The 18461-nt window shown below is 44.2% G+C and overlaps 1 protein-coding gene across 6 annotated transcripts in view; it reads left to right on the top strand.

Moving 5' to 3' along the window:
* Positions 1 to 18461, top strand: part of ERC2 (ELKS/RAB6-interacting/CAST family member 2) — a 1023879-nt gene that overhangs the window by 338642 nt on the left and 666776 nt on the right. For all 6 annotated transcript variants that reach the window (XM_020970639.2, XM_078152062.1, XM_078152065.1 and 3 more), the window contains one exon: positions 17140 to 17307. In XM_020970639.2, coding sequence (XP_020826298.1) covers positions 17140 to 17307 — 168 coding nt within the window. The remainder of the gene's footprint in view (positions 1 to 17139; positions 17308 to 18461) is intronic.

Below are 18461 nucleotides of genomic sequence, written 5' to 3'. Positions count from 1 at the left end.
AACAGCTTTGTCCAGGGTTTCCTAAAATTTAGGAAGACCGCATCTCCACATTTCCCTTGAATATCTACTCGAGTGACTATATTTTAAAAGGGAGTGGAATTTCTTTGGCATGACACCCATGTGGTGTTTAGTGACAATTGCTTTCCTTTGGAGAGGTTTCTAAGTAAAAGAGTCCCAAAGACAAGGCCCTAGGCTTAAGAGATTAACTGGAGGCAGCTGGGCCATGGAATGGAAGGAACAGTGGATCTGGTTGGAGTCAGGGACAGCAGAGCTAAAGTCCTACCTCAGACACTTATCATCTGTGTTGACCTAGACAACTCAACCTTTCTCAGCCTCAGTTTCCTCATCTGTGAAATAGGAATAATAATAGCACCTACCTCCCAAATTTGCCAACAAGATCCAATGCGACGATATTTGTTAAAGCCCTTTGTAACCTTAAGTGCTACGTGTATTTTAGTTATTGGTTTTCTCATAGCCACAAGTAAAGACTGCCAGGTACTTAGTTTCCTTGTTCCCTGATGTTATCTTTACCCACAACCTGTTTGGCCGCTTGTAATCCCACAGAGGGTAGAGCTTCACTGAGTGCATTTGGTTTATCAATCATCAAAAGGCATTAGTTGCTAGACACATTTTTTCCCCCTCCAGTTCAGACACACTTCCTTTCCGATTACTGCTTTAGTTGTCTTTTTTTCTTTCTTTCTTTCTTCCTTTCTTTTTTTTAGTGTTTCAGCTAGAAGGGATGCTGTCAACACATTTTTTCCTCTTGCAAAATTAGTAGTTGTTTAACATGAGACCGTGATTTTCACATACATTTGGAGCCATGTTTCCTATGCTTTTCTTTAGTCCTGTCTTTTGCCAATGTCTTCCATTAAAATTGGGTAAATGCCCAGCCAACAAGATTTGTAGGCACAATGAGCTCGCTATACAAAGCAAATAGCCAGAAAGTCAGTCTGGGGATTGTCCTGAAAACCTCACGCTCCCATCCTCAAACTAATTTGTGATCTCTGTTGTAAAAATAACAGCCCTTGTCATTCTGGATGGTCAGACTCCTTTAAGCAGGGTACAGCTGGCTCTTGTCCAACCAGGGTCCCAGACTCGGAGAGTCAGAAGAGACCATATTATCATTACTTTTCAGAGCAATGGCACACTTTGTTGGAGTTTCAAATTCAGATCTCTCTTGATTCTGTGTTCGGCTGTCATTACTGCTCCATATTGCCTCTAGCGGAAGCCTTCCATCTTGCCTGCCCCTTGTTGATTTTGTAAAAGGTTCATCATTCTGTTCCTTTCAGGAACATTGGAATTCTTTTTGAAAGTCAGTGAGATGATTGTACAAGGGTCCTGAAATCAAAATGCTTTGTGAAATTTCAAAGGTACATAGGCATGAACATGATTGGGAAGTATCTCTTCACTTATTTAGTTGACATGAAAAAAGAAGACATCCTTGAATTGAGTAGATGAGTGCAATAAGCATCCATAAAGTTGAAAAACCAAACTGTGAAAAGGTTTGGGTGCAGATGGGCATGTGTTTAATCATCCAGGCTGGTCCTTGGGAAGGAGCCACAGTCTTTTAAGGCATCTCAAACTCAACACATTCCAAATCTCTGGTCTGCTTCTCCTTCATTGTTCTTTGGAATGACCCGCAGCCTGCTCACTCCCACCATGCTCCTCTCCGATGACTTCTGGACATCACTCCTGCATTCTTCACAGCTTCTTATGTTCTATGAGTCCAGTGCCATATTCTATATGAGGTTTTTTTCTGGTCCCCCCTGTTGTTTAGTGCTGCCCACCTTCCCACAAAATGATTGTGTGTTTACTAATCTGTGGTCATATTGTTACGCCCAGTAGGAAGTAAGTCTTTGAAGGGAGTCTTTTTAATTTTGTCTCTGTATTACCAGAGCCTAGTACATAGTAAGTAAATGAGAAATGCATGCTGAACTGAATTGAATGGAGGGAACTAGGGCCCTTCTACCATAGGATATCAATTGTAAAGTTTTTTTGCCCACAGAGTACAGTGTATGTTTATACTGATGGTCTATTTTGTTGGCTTGCTACCATTTTGTGCCCATCTCTCTTGTGGCTTCTCTTCTTCAAATGGCTCTGGTGTTGGTTTTAGGTTATTTGGGATGGGGATTCTGTGGGGACACTGAATGTGCTTTGGCTGATACTAAATGGGGCTCCATGGAGATATGGCTCCTAGAGAAAGATTACATTGGGGAAAAATGGCACTGGCTGTGGACCCATTGTGCTGGTGAATTTGGTCAGTCACCTCTGGAGCTTCCTCTCTTAAGTGGCTATAACGCCACCAGCAATACTAACTACCATCCTATATCATGTTATAAGGATTGCAAAGCACATTATACACATCTCATTTGAGCCTCACAATGACCCTGTAAGGATGATATTATAGCACTTTTTCTTCTATTTTTACAAATGGGGAAACTGAGGCTCAGAGAGGTGAATAATCTGACTTCACTTTTCCTGTCTAAAATTATCACCCATTATTTTCCCTTTGCAATCTGGCTTCTGTTCTCGTTACGCAACTGAACCCACATACTCCAGAATTACCAATGGTCTCTTAACTGCCAATGCTGAAGGTTTATTGTTTCCCACAATCTTCATCTTTACCAACCTTGACACTGTTGACTATCATCTTTTCCTGGATATTTTATCTTTTCTGAGTAAGGAAATGGTGCCATGTAACACCATTCTCTCTGGATTCTTTTTTGACTGCTCCTTCTTGGTCTGTCCTGCTCATCCAGAGTCTATATCATGTCCCTCAATTGTGAAGGTCCCTCAAGGCTCTAACCTGGGTTCTCTCCTCTCCTCTCCTCTCCTCTTTTCCTTTCTTCTCTTCTCCTCTCCCCTCCTCTCCTCTCCTTTTCTCTCCTGCTGTCTTCTCTTCTCCTCTCTTCCCTTCTCTTCTCTTCTTTTCTCTCTCTTTTCTTCTCTCTTCCCCTCCTTCTTCCTCTTTCTTGTGCATCCAATTTATTCCTTCCCTTCTTCCCTGTGTCTCTGGCTTTTAATAGTCCCGAGTCAAGTGTGGCATCCCCCAAAGCACAAGTTTTCCTTTTCAGAGTTATTGAAGTGCCTTGCTTCAATGATGATCTGTAATTCAAGCTCTCATGGCCCCAGGGTCAGGCAGGCACACAGGGCAGTGTTTGTCCCCTCCTATATTAGGGGAGCAGCATGATGTGGTGATTAGACTGTCAGACATGGAGAAGATTTGTGTTTGAATCTTGACTCAGATGTATCACAACTGTGTGACCCTGGCCCAGGCATTTAACCTTTCTCAGACTCAGTTTCCTCATCTGCAAAATGGAGTTAATAATAATAATAATAGCTTCTTCCAAGGTTATTATGAAGATCAAGTGAGACGACATATGCAAAATTTTTGTAAACCTTAAAGTGCCGTATAAATATTAGCTATTATTACTGAGGCGGCTAGGTATCATAGTGGATAGAGTGCTGCTGGGCCTGGAGTCACGAAGGCTCCATCTTTTTGATTTCAAATCTGGCCTCAGGCTTCCTGTGTGACTCTGGGCAAGTCACTTAACCCTGTTTGCCTCAGTTTCCTCACCTATAAAATAGAGAAGATTATAGTACCTACCTACCACCCAGCATTGGTGTAAGAATCAAACGAGAGAATAATTTTAAAGTGCTTACTGCAATGCCTATCACTGGCTAGCTAGTTATTCTTCATCATTATCATTATCATAATAATTGTTATTGTTAAAAGGGGGAAAGGATATAGAGATAGGATTGTAATTTCATTGCATAAGGAACATCCTGCTGAAGAACTCATTCTGTAGAACATCCTGCTGAAGAACTCATTCTGTAGATTCAAATCAATACCTTCTCTTCCAGTTATCATTCTAAAGAACCATCAGGAGCATTGAAAAAAACATTCCCAGTGTCCCACAGCTGCCATATGTATCAGAGGCAAGACTTGAACCCAGGTCTTCCTTACATTATGGATAACCATGCACTAAGCCATGCTGCTTCTCGAAGGGGAAAGCAATATTGAAAATAGGTGGCATGATGTTTGGGTAGCAAATGTATCAAAGGAAGTTCAAGGCCAAGTGTGTCCTATGGACGTGGACATGTATTTCGTTGTGTGTGTGTTTTTTACCTTTCTTTGAAAACCAGTGTGAGATGTGAAGATGGCCTTCCCCCATGTTAGGAAGCCCTGAGATGGATGCCTCGGCAGATTGGTTTTAAGTATTTTGAATTTACAACTCTCATTATGTTGCAAAGTAACACTGACTTTGGAATGACTGGCTTCCTCTTGCAGTAATTCAACAGCATTATGACAGCTATAGTTTTATAGTGAGCATAAAACCCAGTGAGGTAAGTTCAATGAGGTAAGGTTAGTGTTGGGAGTTTTATTAACAAAAACTCTAAGTATTAACACATGAGTTACAATTCCCACGTGCTTTCAGAAATTTGCTGGAACTGAGCTAAACATGAAATTCTGCACTTTGGACGAGTCACTTAAAACCACCTAATTTTAGTGCTGGAAGTAGCCAAAAATGTGAGTATGAAAACAGGCTTTCAAAAGTCAGCTGCCTCCCTTGCCCCACATATGATCTGAATTCTTCAGGATGGAAGATGTAAAACAGGCCCTTGCCCGCCTCGGCTCCTCTCAGCGAGGTGGCATCGTTCTGGAAACAGCAGCAAGGACAGTGGGTCACCTTTACAACCTGAAAATCTTGGCCAGGTGATTTATAGAATCACGGATGCGTTGAGCAGCCATAGAGAGTTTTGATGAGAAAACACCTACCCAGTGTTTTTTGGTACCAGGTTGGTGTAGGGATCCGTCTAGATCTCAGTGGGTCTGCGATCTGACCTGTGTGGGGATGCCCTCTAACCATGCGTATTGCAACCCATCTATGCCAAACTGTCCCATGTGACTCTTGGGAAGAGATTTTTTTTCTGGACCTGTGATTTCATTGGTGCGGGGAATTCTTGGGGCCAAAACTCCATCTACTGATGCAGATCAATGCTTTCTTTATTATTTATAATTATTGAGAGTTTCCTAGGGAACTGCGATTGCTTAGGATCATACAGCCAATATATATCAGAGGCAGTCCTGTAAACCAAGGTCTTTGTGCTGCCAAGGCTGCCCCTCTATTTACTATACCACACTGCCTCTTAGGGAGCCATTATTCAACCAAGTTCCTTTATCTTATATTGAGGGTAGATTTTGGATCTATGAAATGGCATGCTATCTATTATGAGGTGTTCCATAATAAAGAAATGGAGCCAATGTTGAATAGTAGATGGAATGCTGGGCAAGGAGTCAGGGTAACCTGGGATCAGATGTTCCATCTGAAGTTTATTAGCTCTGTGACCATGGGCAAGTCATTGAAACTCTCTGAGTCGAGGTGACTCCCTAAGATTTATCTGCTAAACCATAGATGGATTCCAGAAGTAGAAGGAGCTGCATTGGGAGATCTTAGGCTCAAAGGTATAGAGCTGGGAGGGTCCGAGGCCACTGCATCTGACTCATTTAACAGTGGAATTAACTAAGATCCAGGGACTCGGGGGAAGGGATCGGCTCCAATGCTTACAGGTAGCAGGTGGTAGAGGAGAATGGTGGGTTATTACTTGGTAGAGTCTTCGAGCAGAGGCTGCATGAGCTCTTGTTGGGTGTGTTGTGAAGTGGATTCCTTCAGATATAGGTAGGAGTGGATGGTCCCTCAGCTTCATGAGTTCAAATCCCATCTCAGACACTTACTAGCTGCATGATCCTGGACAAGGCACTTAACCCCATTTGCTTCAGTTTCCTCATCTGTAAAATAAGCTAGAGGAGGAAATGGAAAATCTCTCCAGTCTCTTTGCCGAGAAGACCCCAAATGGGATAACAGGGAGTCACACGTGATCGAAAAATGGCTGAACAGCAAGAGAGGGTCCCTGAAGTCCTCCCACATCTGAGGTCCTGTGAGTCTGTGATTCTGGCCGCAATCTTTGTGAGTGGAGGGAATTTTTACAGTGGTAGTTCCCCTAACTGAGTTACAGGTAAATATTTGGGAATGTAATGAGGACTACTGAGAATGCATTTTGAATTTCTTCCCTCACCCTCTCCCCTGCAATTCCCCACTCACCAAATAAGTCTTAGGGTAAAGAGTAACATGTAAATGGGGATAGTGGTTCTCTCAGCTTTCACCCCTCAGCTCCTGCTGATGGCTGGCTGTGCAAACTTCCTAGACTTCAGAGAACTCTCTAGAATTAGGGCTAGAGTGGACACAAGACTGTACAATTCAGCCAGCCTTTAAGAAGTGAGAATGTTCTTTGCCAGCTCTGTCTTGCTTTCCTTCTCCAGAGTTGGGTGCCAGAGATACGAAGGTAAAGGGATGACTTTTCTGGTCTTTGAGGAGCTTACATCCTCCTGGGCAGATCACCCAGGAGCCTGGAAAGGGCAAGAAGCATGTGCCGTGCCCCTGGAGAGCAGCTGAGTGTCCCGTCCTACCTGCTCCTCCCTCGATGTGCGACCTTCATCTTTCTGGACCCAAATCTTTCCCCCTGTGAAATGAGAACATTAGACCAGACAGCCTCAGAGGTCCCTTCTGCCTCTGAGTGAGGACCTTATGAAAGCACACACATGTGTTTGTGTTGATTGGACACTGTCATCTGGGGGAGGGGTCAGGGAAGGCTTGCTTCCTGTAGGGGCAGGGTTGAGTCTGAGTGGAGCAGATGATGCTTTCTGGTTCTAATATCATCTGATTCTGTTTGTCCAACTGGAGATAGTGAAATGGGTCTCTCCAAAGGGAGTTAACTGGAAATGCCGGATGGGCTCTCCAGAGAAGAAGGAAGACACATGACTTCACTAAGAGGGGTGGGAGACATCCTTTGTAGCTTCTGGATTCATTTTCGGGGTGGGATTGCTGATAACGACTGTTTTTCAACTAGAAGCTCTCATCAGTGGCAGATTTTATGTGAAATGGCTCTTAAATGAGTCTTGAGAATGTTGAGTGTTTTTCCATCAAGAAAGTGGCCCGGCACAGGCCAGAGCTCACAAACCAAGGCAGACTTCCCGTGGCTCATGCTGGCTGGAGTCCTGGCAGCCAGGGCACTTCCTGTAGTCTCTGTCTTAGGGGCCTGACTCCTGAGCTCAGCACATGGGAGAAAAGGGCCTGCTATTAACTCCCTGTATGACCTTGCCAAAGTCGCACTGTCTCTGTCCCTCAGTTTACCCATATGAATTCTTTCTAAGGTTCTTTCCAACCCTATTAGTCTGATCCTGTTTTTTCCCCTTTTTAGTGGCTGTCCATTAGACCTCTTTGAGGGCATGGATTATCTTTTGTTTGTTTTTGTACCTTCGGTGCTTAGCACAGTACCTGGCCCATAGTAGGTGCCACTTAATAAATATTGATTGATTGATTATCCAGACTTGTGATTTCACTGTTATAGGGAATTCCCAGGTTGGAGATTTCCTTCTCCAAAAGCAGGTGGGAAAACAGTTTGTAGCATACAGTCTTAGTAAGCTGGGAAAAAGGCAGTCAGAAAAAGGTCTCCCAGCTAGGTCCTCCTGCCTTCAAGGAGAGCCCCCTGGCCGCTATAACACACGGCTCTCAGGATTCTGTCAGAAGAAAGGGAATATGAGACAATTCAAATAACAGTAGTGACAATGAGCTGCATCAATAACATTTGTCTGGCACGTGGCATTTAAAATTACATTAAATTACATAAAATTACAGCTGTCATTTCATGTGGGCCTCATAACAGCCCCATTGAAATGGGCAAGATGATTGGATTATAGATGCAGAACTGAAGGGGAACTCAGTGGGCATCTGGTCTGGATCCCTCTCTTTACAGTTGAGGAAACTGAGGCCCACACAGGTTGAATGGCTTCATAGATCATAAGTATAGAGCAGAAAGGGAAATCAGAGGCCCTCTGGTCTAATCCCCTCATTTTACAGATGAAGAAACTGAGGCCCAGAATGTTAAGTGACTTGCCCAAGATTCCATAGATAGTAAAGTACAGAATCAGAATCTGAACTCAGAGCTCATGAGTTCTTGTTCTTCACTCTTTCTGCTATTTCTTCCTCCCTCCCAGATAGTACAATTATTCTCATCCTCATTTTAGAGAAGAGGAGACCGAGGCTCAGAATCACCAAGTGATTTGCTCAAACTCACCTAGCATGTGTATGGAGATGAGGGACCCAAGCCCAAGTGTTTGACTCCAGATCCGTACTCCTCCTTTCTACCTTAAGCTATGTCACTCTTTGGTCCTGTGACTTCAAAAGCACAAACAACATGGAGGCCCCAGCCCTCATCTTGGGCAGCTCACTAACTAGAAATACTGAGGCTAGCCTTCTCCTGTAAGTTTGGTTACAAAAAATATTGCTCAGAGTCTGAGATAGCCCATTTCTATTTTCTGGCATCATTCAGATATCTCAATGAGCCATAGACTCTGGGTCCCCCAATTAGCCCCTGCTTCCCTATCCCAGCAGCAAAGCCCTCTGCAGACCCAGATCCTCTAGGCCATGGAGGTGATGCAAATTCAAGTCAATGCTAAGGGTCTTGACTTTGCTCCCCAACATCAAAGAATCCACCATTTGATGTCACTACAGATGATTCTTGATTCTAGCCAAGCTATTTCTCTCTCTTTGAATATTTTGTGTATACTCAAGGCAGAAGTGGACTTTTCTTTCCAATTTCGGTTAAAGCAATTAAAAACTTTTATGTACTCCACTGCAGTTTTTGAAGAAAGCAGAAAGTGTGGCATTGAGTGAAGGAGACCAGACTGGGAAGATTTTAACAATTTTTTTTCCTGGGACTTCAAAATTCTGGGCGGTTGCTGTAAAATCGGCAGGATTTTGCCTGTTAAAAAACAAATAGGTCATGACACTAGATGATGTGGGTGTGAAAGGTCATATTCTCTTAGAGGATCCTGGGGTCATGGACCTAGAGGTGGGAGGACCTTCGAGGTCAAGTCCAATGCTCTCATTTTAGAGAGGAAGAAACTGAGGCAGGCCCAGGGATATGAAGTGACCTTCCCAGGGCCATGTTGTAATTGTCCGGGCTCTTTCTGACCCTAATATCAACACTACCTACTATACAACACTTCTTCTAAATGGAATTCTTCCCTGCTCTGAGGCCAGACATCCATACCTTTTTCATGTTTTCTAGAGCATCAACTTGTGTTTGAGTTGCTAAGGAGTCCATCTCAGCCCTAGAAACTAATTTTCAACTCCCCCCCCAACATCCCCAAGACATCCTGCAAAAGGTCACACTGTGTTAGCAAAGAACCTCAGAAAATACTGCTCACCGTTGGAATTGGACCGAAGTCCTGGGTGCTGACATGAAGATTAATGGCGCATCGCTCCAACTTTGGCAATTTGGGCCAATTTCACGGACTTCTCCCTTTCTTTTCAAAGCATCACGCTAGCAATGTGTTCTCCGCTGCCAGGTAGAATACTACACGTTCAGGTCTTTTGTAAAAGACCTGCATGGGAAGAGAAAAATGAGATAGGAGAATGGAAAACTTGGTTACGTGTCTGTGTGATAGGGAGAGGTCTGACTTCTCCTTTTGTTATTCCAAAGAATGATGGTACTCTTGAGTTTGCCAGGTTTTATTAGTCAGTGGGCTGCCAAAGTTTGAGCAAGAGTCAAGGACGCTTAAAATTATGTGGTGTTGAGTGAAAAGTCGAAGAGAAAAGAGCTCAGAGACCAAAATACATATTTTTAAACTTTTTTACATCTACCTGATGCTGAAATATAATCCAGACTTGTTCTCCTCTTTCTGATTATTTTTTAACATACGCTCTAGAAAACAGAGAAGGTTAGTGGCAGAGATTTTTGTTAGTTCGGAGCTGATCTAAAGTAATTGGTGGTAGAACTTGTCCTGGGTGGATCAGCTCCACGGTGCTCGCTCCCACAATGTCTCTGCCCGTCTTCTCGTCCCTTGGCTTCTCAGCTCCCCCAAACCAGAAGGCCCGTTTGTCTGCCTGCGGTTTCACACCATCTGGAAGTTCAAATCTGACGGCAGAAATGATGTCATCTTTGCTTACTGCAAACCAGGCTAGCATCAGTCAAAAGCTGGATGTGGTTCAGGGCCCCAGTTGTGTCTTGATTTAAAAACTCCAGGTTTGGTTAGTGATTTCAGGAGTTGAACGAGACGCCAAAGATAGAGAGGACATGATTGATGGGCCTCTGCTCAGATTCCTTTGAAGCTGAGCGCATGCTTTCCTGTATGTGAAAAACACGCTCTCCCAATGTGAGAACTCACCTGGCACGTATTCCCATTGGGGGTGCCCTCGTCCGGGTTGGCCCATCGAGCCTGGGCGCGGTGAATGGGCTGTGGATCCCGGCCATCTCTGCTTCTCAGCCTTTATGACACATTGGGGAATCACTGCCCTGGCCTGCCTCGCTTTTTATCTTTCCCCAACTCTGGAAGATGTGGCTGTGGTGGGGAGAGCACGTCTGGCAGGGAGGGACTGAGTCAAGTAAGCTCGCTGAGAGCAGGCATTCTCATTCTTTGTCTCTGTATCCATGAGTGCCTAGCACGGCACCTGGTGCAGAGTAGGTGCTCGAGGAATGTTTGTTGATTGATTGATAGATGCGTTTCGTTGATCTTTCCTTCTGCTCTACATCAGAATTCTGCCCAATGCACCTTATTACCTCTCCTACGGGAGGTAATCCATGTTCTTCTCTCTTTGGAGATGAGGCAGTTCTTTTTGGACTAGAGTTACTAGCTAGACTGTGGTACTGAAATGAGGGCTTGATACAGGTTCCTAACTCTGCCCTGGACAACTGCAAATCATAGAGACGACTGTGACAGGAACTTTAGGGACCCTGTGGAATCCAGCGGACTACTGGAAACAGCTCAGGGGCATGCCTTCCACGGGGCACAAGGACATAGTTAAACTTTGCCCTCATTGCCATGGCCGTGCAAAGTCAGATGTTCATGGGGAGGGAGAAAGGGGAGAAGGAAGGAAACCAGCACTTATTAAGCTCTTCCTGTATGCATTTGTTAAGCACCAACTGTGTACCAAGCACCCTGCTAAGCTGTCTTGGTGAGCATAGACTTGAGAGCGGAGAGGGGTCTCCATGAGCTGGAAAGTGGGGCTATGAATGCCCAAACTCCTTTTCTTTGAGAGATGGCATGAAGATCTAATGATATAAATGTCAGTCAAGAAGTTGGCAGACTTGAAATACTTTGGTAGAGCCATGATTTCTTCAACGATGGCAACGACTGACGTGTATAGATAGTACTTTCAGGTTTTTTTCTAGGCAGCTGAGTGGTATGGTGGTGTATGGAGTGTTAGCATTTGAGGCAAGAAGAGCCTCATAAACTTACCAGCTGGGCAAGTCAGTTAACCTCTCCCAGCCTCAGTTTCTTCTGTAAAGTGGGGATAATGACACCTACCTCCCAGGGTTATTGTAAAGATCTTATGAAGTAACATGTAAATTATATAAATGCTGGGTATTATCCTTCAACAAATCTGTGAGATAGGTGCTGTTGTCATTCCTATTTTTCAGTTGAGAAAACTTGTGTGGTTGAGCTTGAGAAAGGCCAAGTGACTTACCCAAGGTCACTTCATTTGTAAATCTTTGAGGCTGGATTTGAATCCAGGTCTTTCTGCTACCATGTCTAGTGCTGTTTCCATGATGCCGCCTTTCCTTGAGGTATGAGCCCTTCCTCCAGTAACACAAATCACGTCTTCTTGTCTGCTGTGATCATGATCCAGGCCCTTTCATGAATCCACCATAGTGGATCACCCACCCCGCTGGAGGCCTCCCTCTCAGTCTGAATGCTCTGGGAGTTCCCTCTCACTTGTACCTCATGCCTGGCCTACTCCATCTTCCAATCTAGTCTGTCCAGGATGACATCCATAAAGCCCGGTTATTCATTCACACGCAGACACCCTCCCCAAGTACCTTTCCCCTTCTCAAGTGGTGAAGGGGAGGCAGTCAGGTCCAAGGTCAGCACAGTCCTATTTCCTTCTCATCAGCTTCTCCTGAGGTCATAGCCTGGCCACTGAGGTTAGATTGTCAGCCTGGATGCTGGAAAAGTCAGAGCCAGGAAGTCCCTGATAGAGAAAGAGTCCTGCCCTTTGGCATCCAATGGTTTCGCCTTTGTGGCCTCTCAAGATCAATGCTTCTATATGGTGGCCGCGCTGGCCCTTAGTACATACCCACTGACTTACTCCACTCCACAGTGCCGTCCACGGATCTGGTTCTTGCTCTGTGTCCCCAGACGTGGTCTCTCCCAACGTTCCAACAGGGAGCTCCTTGAGGCCAGAATCCTCACCTTTGATTTGTAATTTTAACCTTCCCCCAGGGCATAGAGCAATACCTGGGCAGCTCCCAGGGCACAATGATGCTTTATTCTGTCTCAGGATTTATGCATGGTCAGACCTCTGTGTTGTGTGTGTGTGTGTGTGTGTGTGTGTGTGTGTGTGTGTGTGTGCGTGCATGTGGAGGGACTTGTAAATAGTAATGATACCAGTTGTGTGGATTAAATGACATGACAGTTGTGAATCACTTCATGTTCCATGTCCCATAAATGCTAGTTTATGTGTTGTTCATACCTATTTACATTTACTCTTAAAATAACTAATATTTAATATTTAAATTTCAAAAAAATAGCATATATCATACAATGAATTCTAGGTTTAATAATGGTAGGTTTTTAATGCATATTTAATAAATCATTAAATAAATAAAATACTATTTTTACATATAGTAGTAATAGCAGCAGCAGCAGTAGTAGTACAGAGCAGTACGTATGTATATATGTATGTACATACATCCAGCTGTTTCTTCTCCAGATTAGGGAAGTCACTTAGTGAACAGATGCTTGCCTGCTTGCTCACATACAGTGAATTGTCAGAGGCACGGTACGGAAGGTGCACTGGGAAAAGGCCCTGGAGATCTGGGCTTGAATCATGGCTCTGTTATTTACTTCCAGTTTCTGTGACCTTAGATAAGTTTCTTTTCCTCCCTAGGCCTTGCTTTTCTCTTCTGAAAGATGGGAGGGGACAAGGATTGAGTGACTTTGTGGTCTTATCCAGCTAGGACAAGTCATACATTGAATGGTCTTATACAATTCAGCGAGAGGCTGGTTCTTGTCTTCCTTTCCTGTTCCCTTCCTTTTCCCTGTCCTGTTTCTCTTCTTTTCTCTTGCCCTTCCCTTTCCTTCCCCCTCCCTTCCTCTGGTGCCTCCTTGTCCCAGGTCCTCTTCTCTTTGCCTGTGAGGGGCTGCCTGATTCCTTTGTCCTGGGGGATGATGGAGTTTTATTTGGCTTTAGGATTTCTATAGCTCATGCTGAGCGTTGACCCCCTTGACAGTCTGCCTGTGACATCTGACTCTTCTGTCTTGGGATTTGCCAGGCAGTCCTACCTTGCGACTTGCTTATGAGCACCAAAATACTTGAAATGAAAAAAGAAAGGGGGCAGAGGGGGCTCATTGGATCAGATAGCAAATTTAGAGCAGAAGTTAATCTACCCACAAATACCTCTGCTTTTTTTTTTTATAGAGGGAGAAACTGCAGCTTAGAGAGAGGGGAAATCACTTCCCCGGGGCCACACAGCTGGGATTGAACCCTAGTACTCTGACCTTGAAACTAGTGTCTTTCTACTATGACCCAAGCTACCTCTCAATGTGTTTAATTTTTGGCTTCATCAGTGGAATTTAGCAACCAGTTCTCAGAATCGCACCACTTGGGAGCAGAGTTGGAAAGGGGCCTTTGCTCATTGTCCCCCAACTTGGTGAGGTAGAAAGCAAGCTTCTCGAGGGCAGGCACTGTTTCATTTTTGTCTGTGTCTCCAGCACTTGACTTGTGGGCTTAATAAATTCTTCTGGAATAGTTACAGCGTATGAAGTCCTCTCTCACTGAGGTAGCCAAGGATTGGATTGTGCTCCAGACGTTGCCAGCTCCAGCTTTGGCCGGACCACTGAGCTCCTTCAAAATGTGCCTGAACCTTAGAACCACTCGAGGCCAGGCTTTCCCCGTTCTGCCAAACGGTGTTGCCAAGAGTGGTGAGGGATGGGGTTCAGCGATGTCAGCCCAATAGCAGATTTTCAAAGAAGGATTCTAGAATCCCAAAGGTAGGAACCAGGGCAATTTCTGTGAAACTTCTTCCGGGCTTGCCGGTGCGGGGATAGACAGTCACACTGAATGTGAAACCCAAAAAGGGTTTCCAGGACATCAGAGTCAAACATCAGGGCTGAGTAGTTAGGAGCAGCCAGGATTATTTGCCTAATGGCCATTTTGCCTCAGCAACGTTGTGCCTTTAATGTGGTGAGAATAGCTGCATGGGCTGATGGCTGAAGCTCTGATTTACAGAGGGTCACCCAAGAGTCTTAGTGCAATTCTTGGCTATTGTACTTTAAATACAAAATTTAATTTTAAGCTATCGAAAAGCTTAAAACTGAACGAAGACTTTGGGAGATCCTGTATATCAAAGTAGCTAGTTGGTCTAGTGAATAGAGTATTGGGCTTGGAGTCATAAAGAACTGAATTCAAATCCTGAATCAGATACTTACCTAATTGTGTGACCCTGGCAAGTCACTTCACTGTGTTTGCCTCAACTTCCTCACCTGTAAAATGAACTGGAGAAGGAAATGGTGCACCACTCCAGTATCTTTGCCAAGAAAACCCCACATGGGCTCATGAAGAGTCGGACCTGACTGAATGACTGAACAACAAGAACGTGTTCTGTTACTTTCCAGTACTCAGTCATTACTAATCCTGGGAGGAAATCTTGGAGGCCAACTAATCCAACAGCCTCATTTACCGATGAGGAAACTGAGACCCAGTGATGGGAAGTTATTTGTCCATATAGTTAGTAAATGTCTATGGAAAGATTTGAACTCAGGTTCCAAATCCTGATTCCCAATCCAATACTGTAGCTACTGTACCACAAGCATTGATCAGATGGCTACTGTTGGCCAGGCACTGTGGAAGCACTGGGGATACAGAACCAAAATGAAGTGGCCCCTGCCTTCAAGAAGCTTACGTTCCAATGAGGGAGACAGTTTACATGGTGTGGGTGTGTGTATGTGTGTATTATTTACATATTTATGAATAATATATATTATACATTAGTATTTACATATATCTATGCATATGTAAATACAAATTATATATTCATATATGCATTTATATTTACAGAATGTTTAAAGAGTGATGGAAGGAGGTTTTCGGTGGGAGGGCACTCATAGTTGGGAAGATCAGAAAAACCTTCCTGGAAGGCAGTCCTGGAGCTGAGTCTTGAAGGAAGCCTGGGATTCCAAGAAGTGGAGGTGGGGAGCAAGAGCATTGTAGACATGGGGGATAGCCAGGGCAAAGGCAAGAGATGGGAGATGGAGAGTGGGACGTGGACTGGGCCAGAGAGGCCGTGGAAGGAGGAGCATAGAAGAAGCTGGAAAGGCAGGAAGAGTCAGGAGGTGAAGTTGTGTAAAAGCCAAGCAGAAGAGGTGATTGGGAGCCACTGAAGTGTATTAAGTAGCAGAGTGATATGGTTAAGACTGGTCTGGATCCCATCAGTATAATGGCTGCCTCCAGTTATTTGGGCCATGTGGTCAACTTACCCATGCCTACCTATTCTGTGCATAAATAATCTTTGAGCAGCTTCTTCCTCCTCCTCCCTCCTCCTGTCCATGGGGGGAGTCATACCCTTACATGTGGGTGCTCTGTCCAGAGGAATATAATTTTCAATGGCTTATACTTCACAAGATATCTTAAGATTTGGGGGCTAGATTTTTTTTTCTTCCCTATTTATTTATTCTTTTTTTTTAAAGGCTGGGACAATTGACTCTTTTGTCTCATGTAGTTTCATTAATGATTTCTGGAAATATAGCTCTGAAAAGGCAGGCTTTGAAAAAGCCCATCATGATTCAAATGGAACCACTTGGCTATGCCTTTAAACCCAAATCACTGGTTTTCACTGATTGGCCAACAATAGGTCCCAGTCAAAGCCTGGCTTGCTCATGGTTTTTGTTTTCATGGCTCAGAGTGAGTGCAAATAGCAGTCATTTTCTGTCTGGTCCCAAAACCCAGAGGGTCTTTCCCTCCCAGATTGATTCTTTTGTGATGGAAAACTAGGTCATCTTATGTCTCAATTCTTACCTAGCCCTTAAACACTGAATGGGTGTTGCCTTAGACAAACTGAGACCTGGGAAAGACCTTAGCTTAAAATGGCCAAGGTCTTCTACTTTGTGCCATCATTGCCAGTCCTCCTGATCTCTATCTTGTCACTGGACCCAGATGGCTCCAGAGAAGAGAGCGAGGCTGATGACTTTGCAAAGCCCTCCCTCACTTAAATCCAATTCGCTTGCAAGTCAAGACATCACCCTCCTGATGTCATTGGTCCTTCCTGAGAATGAAGGACAAACCAATAACCACCACAACAAGAACCTTTGGGCAACCCGTGAAAGAACAGAACGCATCCTCTATGGCTCTCTTCTCCTTTGGCAGCGACGATAGCAGGAAGGTAGACAAAGAGGGAAGAAGCTGCCAAGAGGAGCACAACTTTTAGACGGTCCATCAATCTGAATTGACTGTGTCACATTACCTAGGACTTTAATCCCCTTTTCCCCCCTCCCTGCTGTATTTCATAAGTATGCTAGGAGGTAGAGTGAGAACACATGATTTTATTTTAACATGAGTGATCATGAAAAGAAGTTGGGCTTAGGTACTCCTGAGCAAGGATGCACTGATGCTGGTGTCCCTTTTAGGGACCAACCAGCCATTATTCTCTCAGCTAGGTGGTTCAGTGGGTAGAGTGTTAGACCTGGAGTTAGGAAGACCTGATTTCAAATCATGGCACTTAACCCCTGATTGCCTCAGTTTGCTCATCTGGAGAATGGGGAAAGCAAATAGTATTTACCTCACAGGACTGTTGTGAGCATCAAAGGAGACAATATTTGTAAGGCGTTTAGCACAGTGCTCGGCACATCGTACTAGCTATATAAAATTATTATTATTATTATTACCTTCTTGTGTTAGAATTTGGCTCATTTCAAGCTCAGTCATTCTCTGTATCTAATTTCTTTCTATAAACAAGTAATTGAACTCTGCTGATCTCAAGTTGTCCCTATGTCCAAATTCACGACTGATAAACTGGGATAGACTCGAGGTTATCTTTATTAAAATCTTCACCGTCCCTTTTTCAATCCTCTGTTTTTAGGTTGATGCCCTGAGATTACGACTGGAAGAGAAAGAATCTTTCCTCAACAAAAAGACCAAACAGCTACAGGACCTCACGGAAGAGAAAGGGACGCTGGCCGGAGAGATCCGAGATATGAAGGACATGCTGGAAGTGAAGGAAAGGAAGATCAACGTGCTGCAGAAAAAGGTGGGCCCCTTGTGGGATTGTCCTTGGGTGGAGAGCCTCAGCAGGGTGGTGGCCCTGAGTAGCATCGGCGAGCCAGTGGTGAGCCTCCATTGGGGGAGTGAAGGGATGCTCTTGCCAAGCAGATGGAGAAATCAGATTTCTTCCTCTGAAATTTTAGAATGGGAAATGTGCGTGCTTACCTTGAGTTTCTTGTTTGTCTTTATAGTCCTGCCCGATTGTTTTCGTTGTTTTGTTTTCCATTGAACTCGTACTTTTATTACCCAGCGATCAAACCCTGGTGAATTTATGACTTCACCATCGCAGAACCTGGGGGCAACACTTGTGGCTGCAAAATAAATCCTGGGCTTTGACACAAATAACGCAGAAAGGATGGAAAAGAGATTTGGGCATCTTACACTGATATGATCTAATCCAATCAAGTCGGGGTTAAAATTCCCCCAGTTCTTGGTGCTTATGGGAGAGCCACCCAGTTGTTTTATGGTCTGCCTTAACTGGATCTCAGCGCTCTCTCATTTTTCCAGACTTGAGCCGGATGTCCTTCCTTGCCAAGCCCACATGCTTCTATTCCCTCCATGCTTGGGTGGGTAGGGGGGAGCAGAGAGGTTTTCTCCATAGTGCTTTGTTTCAGGAGTGGATCAGAACCCAAATCCTTGAATCTTTCCTTTCCTTAATTTCCAGAAGAACATGATGTACGTTTGAAAATAATCAAACTTCAATTTAAAAAATACTCACTCCTGAGGATTTATTGATGTTTTAAGGTCCAGAGGGCCCACAGCTCACAGAATAGTTATTGGTATGTCTCTTTCTTACATCCTGGCTGTTTCTTGAACTCCTGTTTAAGGAGTTCGAGGTCCAACTAATTACCCATTAGGTACCTACCCAGGGGACTCCTCAACCCCCAAGGCTAGTGGATGTCATGATATTTATGAGTCTAAGGAAAACCTGAGTTCAAATCCAGTCTCAGACCCTGACTATAAGACCCTGGGCAAGTCACTTAACCTTTGTCTGTCTCAATTTCCTCATCTGTAAGACAGATAAAATAATAGCAGCTACCTCCCACAAAATAATAGCAGCTATGTCCCAGGGTTGTTATGACAGAGAAAATGAGAAAACATTTGTAAAGCACTTTGCAAATCCCCAAAGTGCTATATAAA

This window comes from Phascolarctos cinereus, unplaced genomic scaffold (genome assembly GCF_003287225.1).
Source record: "Phascolarctos cinereus isolate Bilbo 61053 unplaced genomic scaffold, phaCin_HiC Scaffold_4;HRSCAF=312, whole genome shotgun sequence".
Classification (NCBI taxonomy): domain Eukaryota; kingdom Metazoa; phylum Chordata; class Mammalia; order Diprotodontia; family Phascolarctidae; genus Phascolarctos; species Phascolarctos cinereus.
This window is presented reverse-complemented; position numbering and strand designations above follow the sequence as displayed.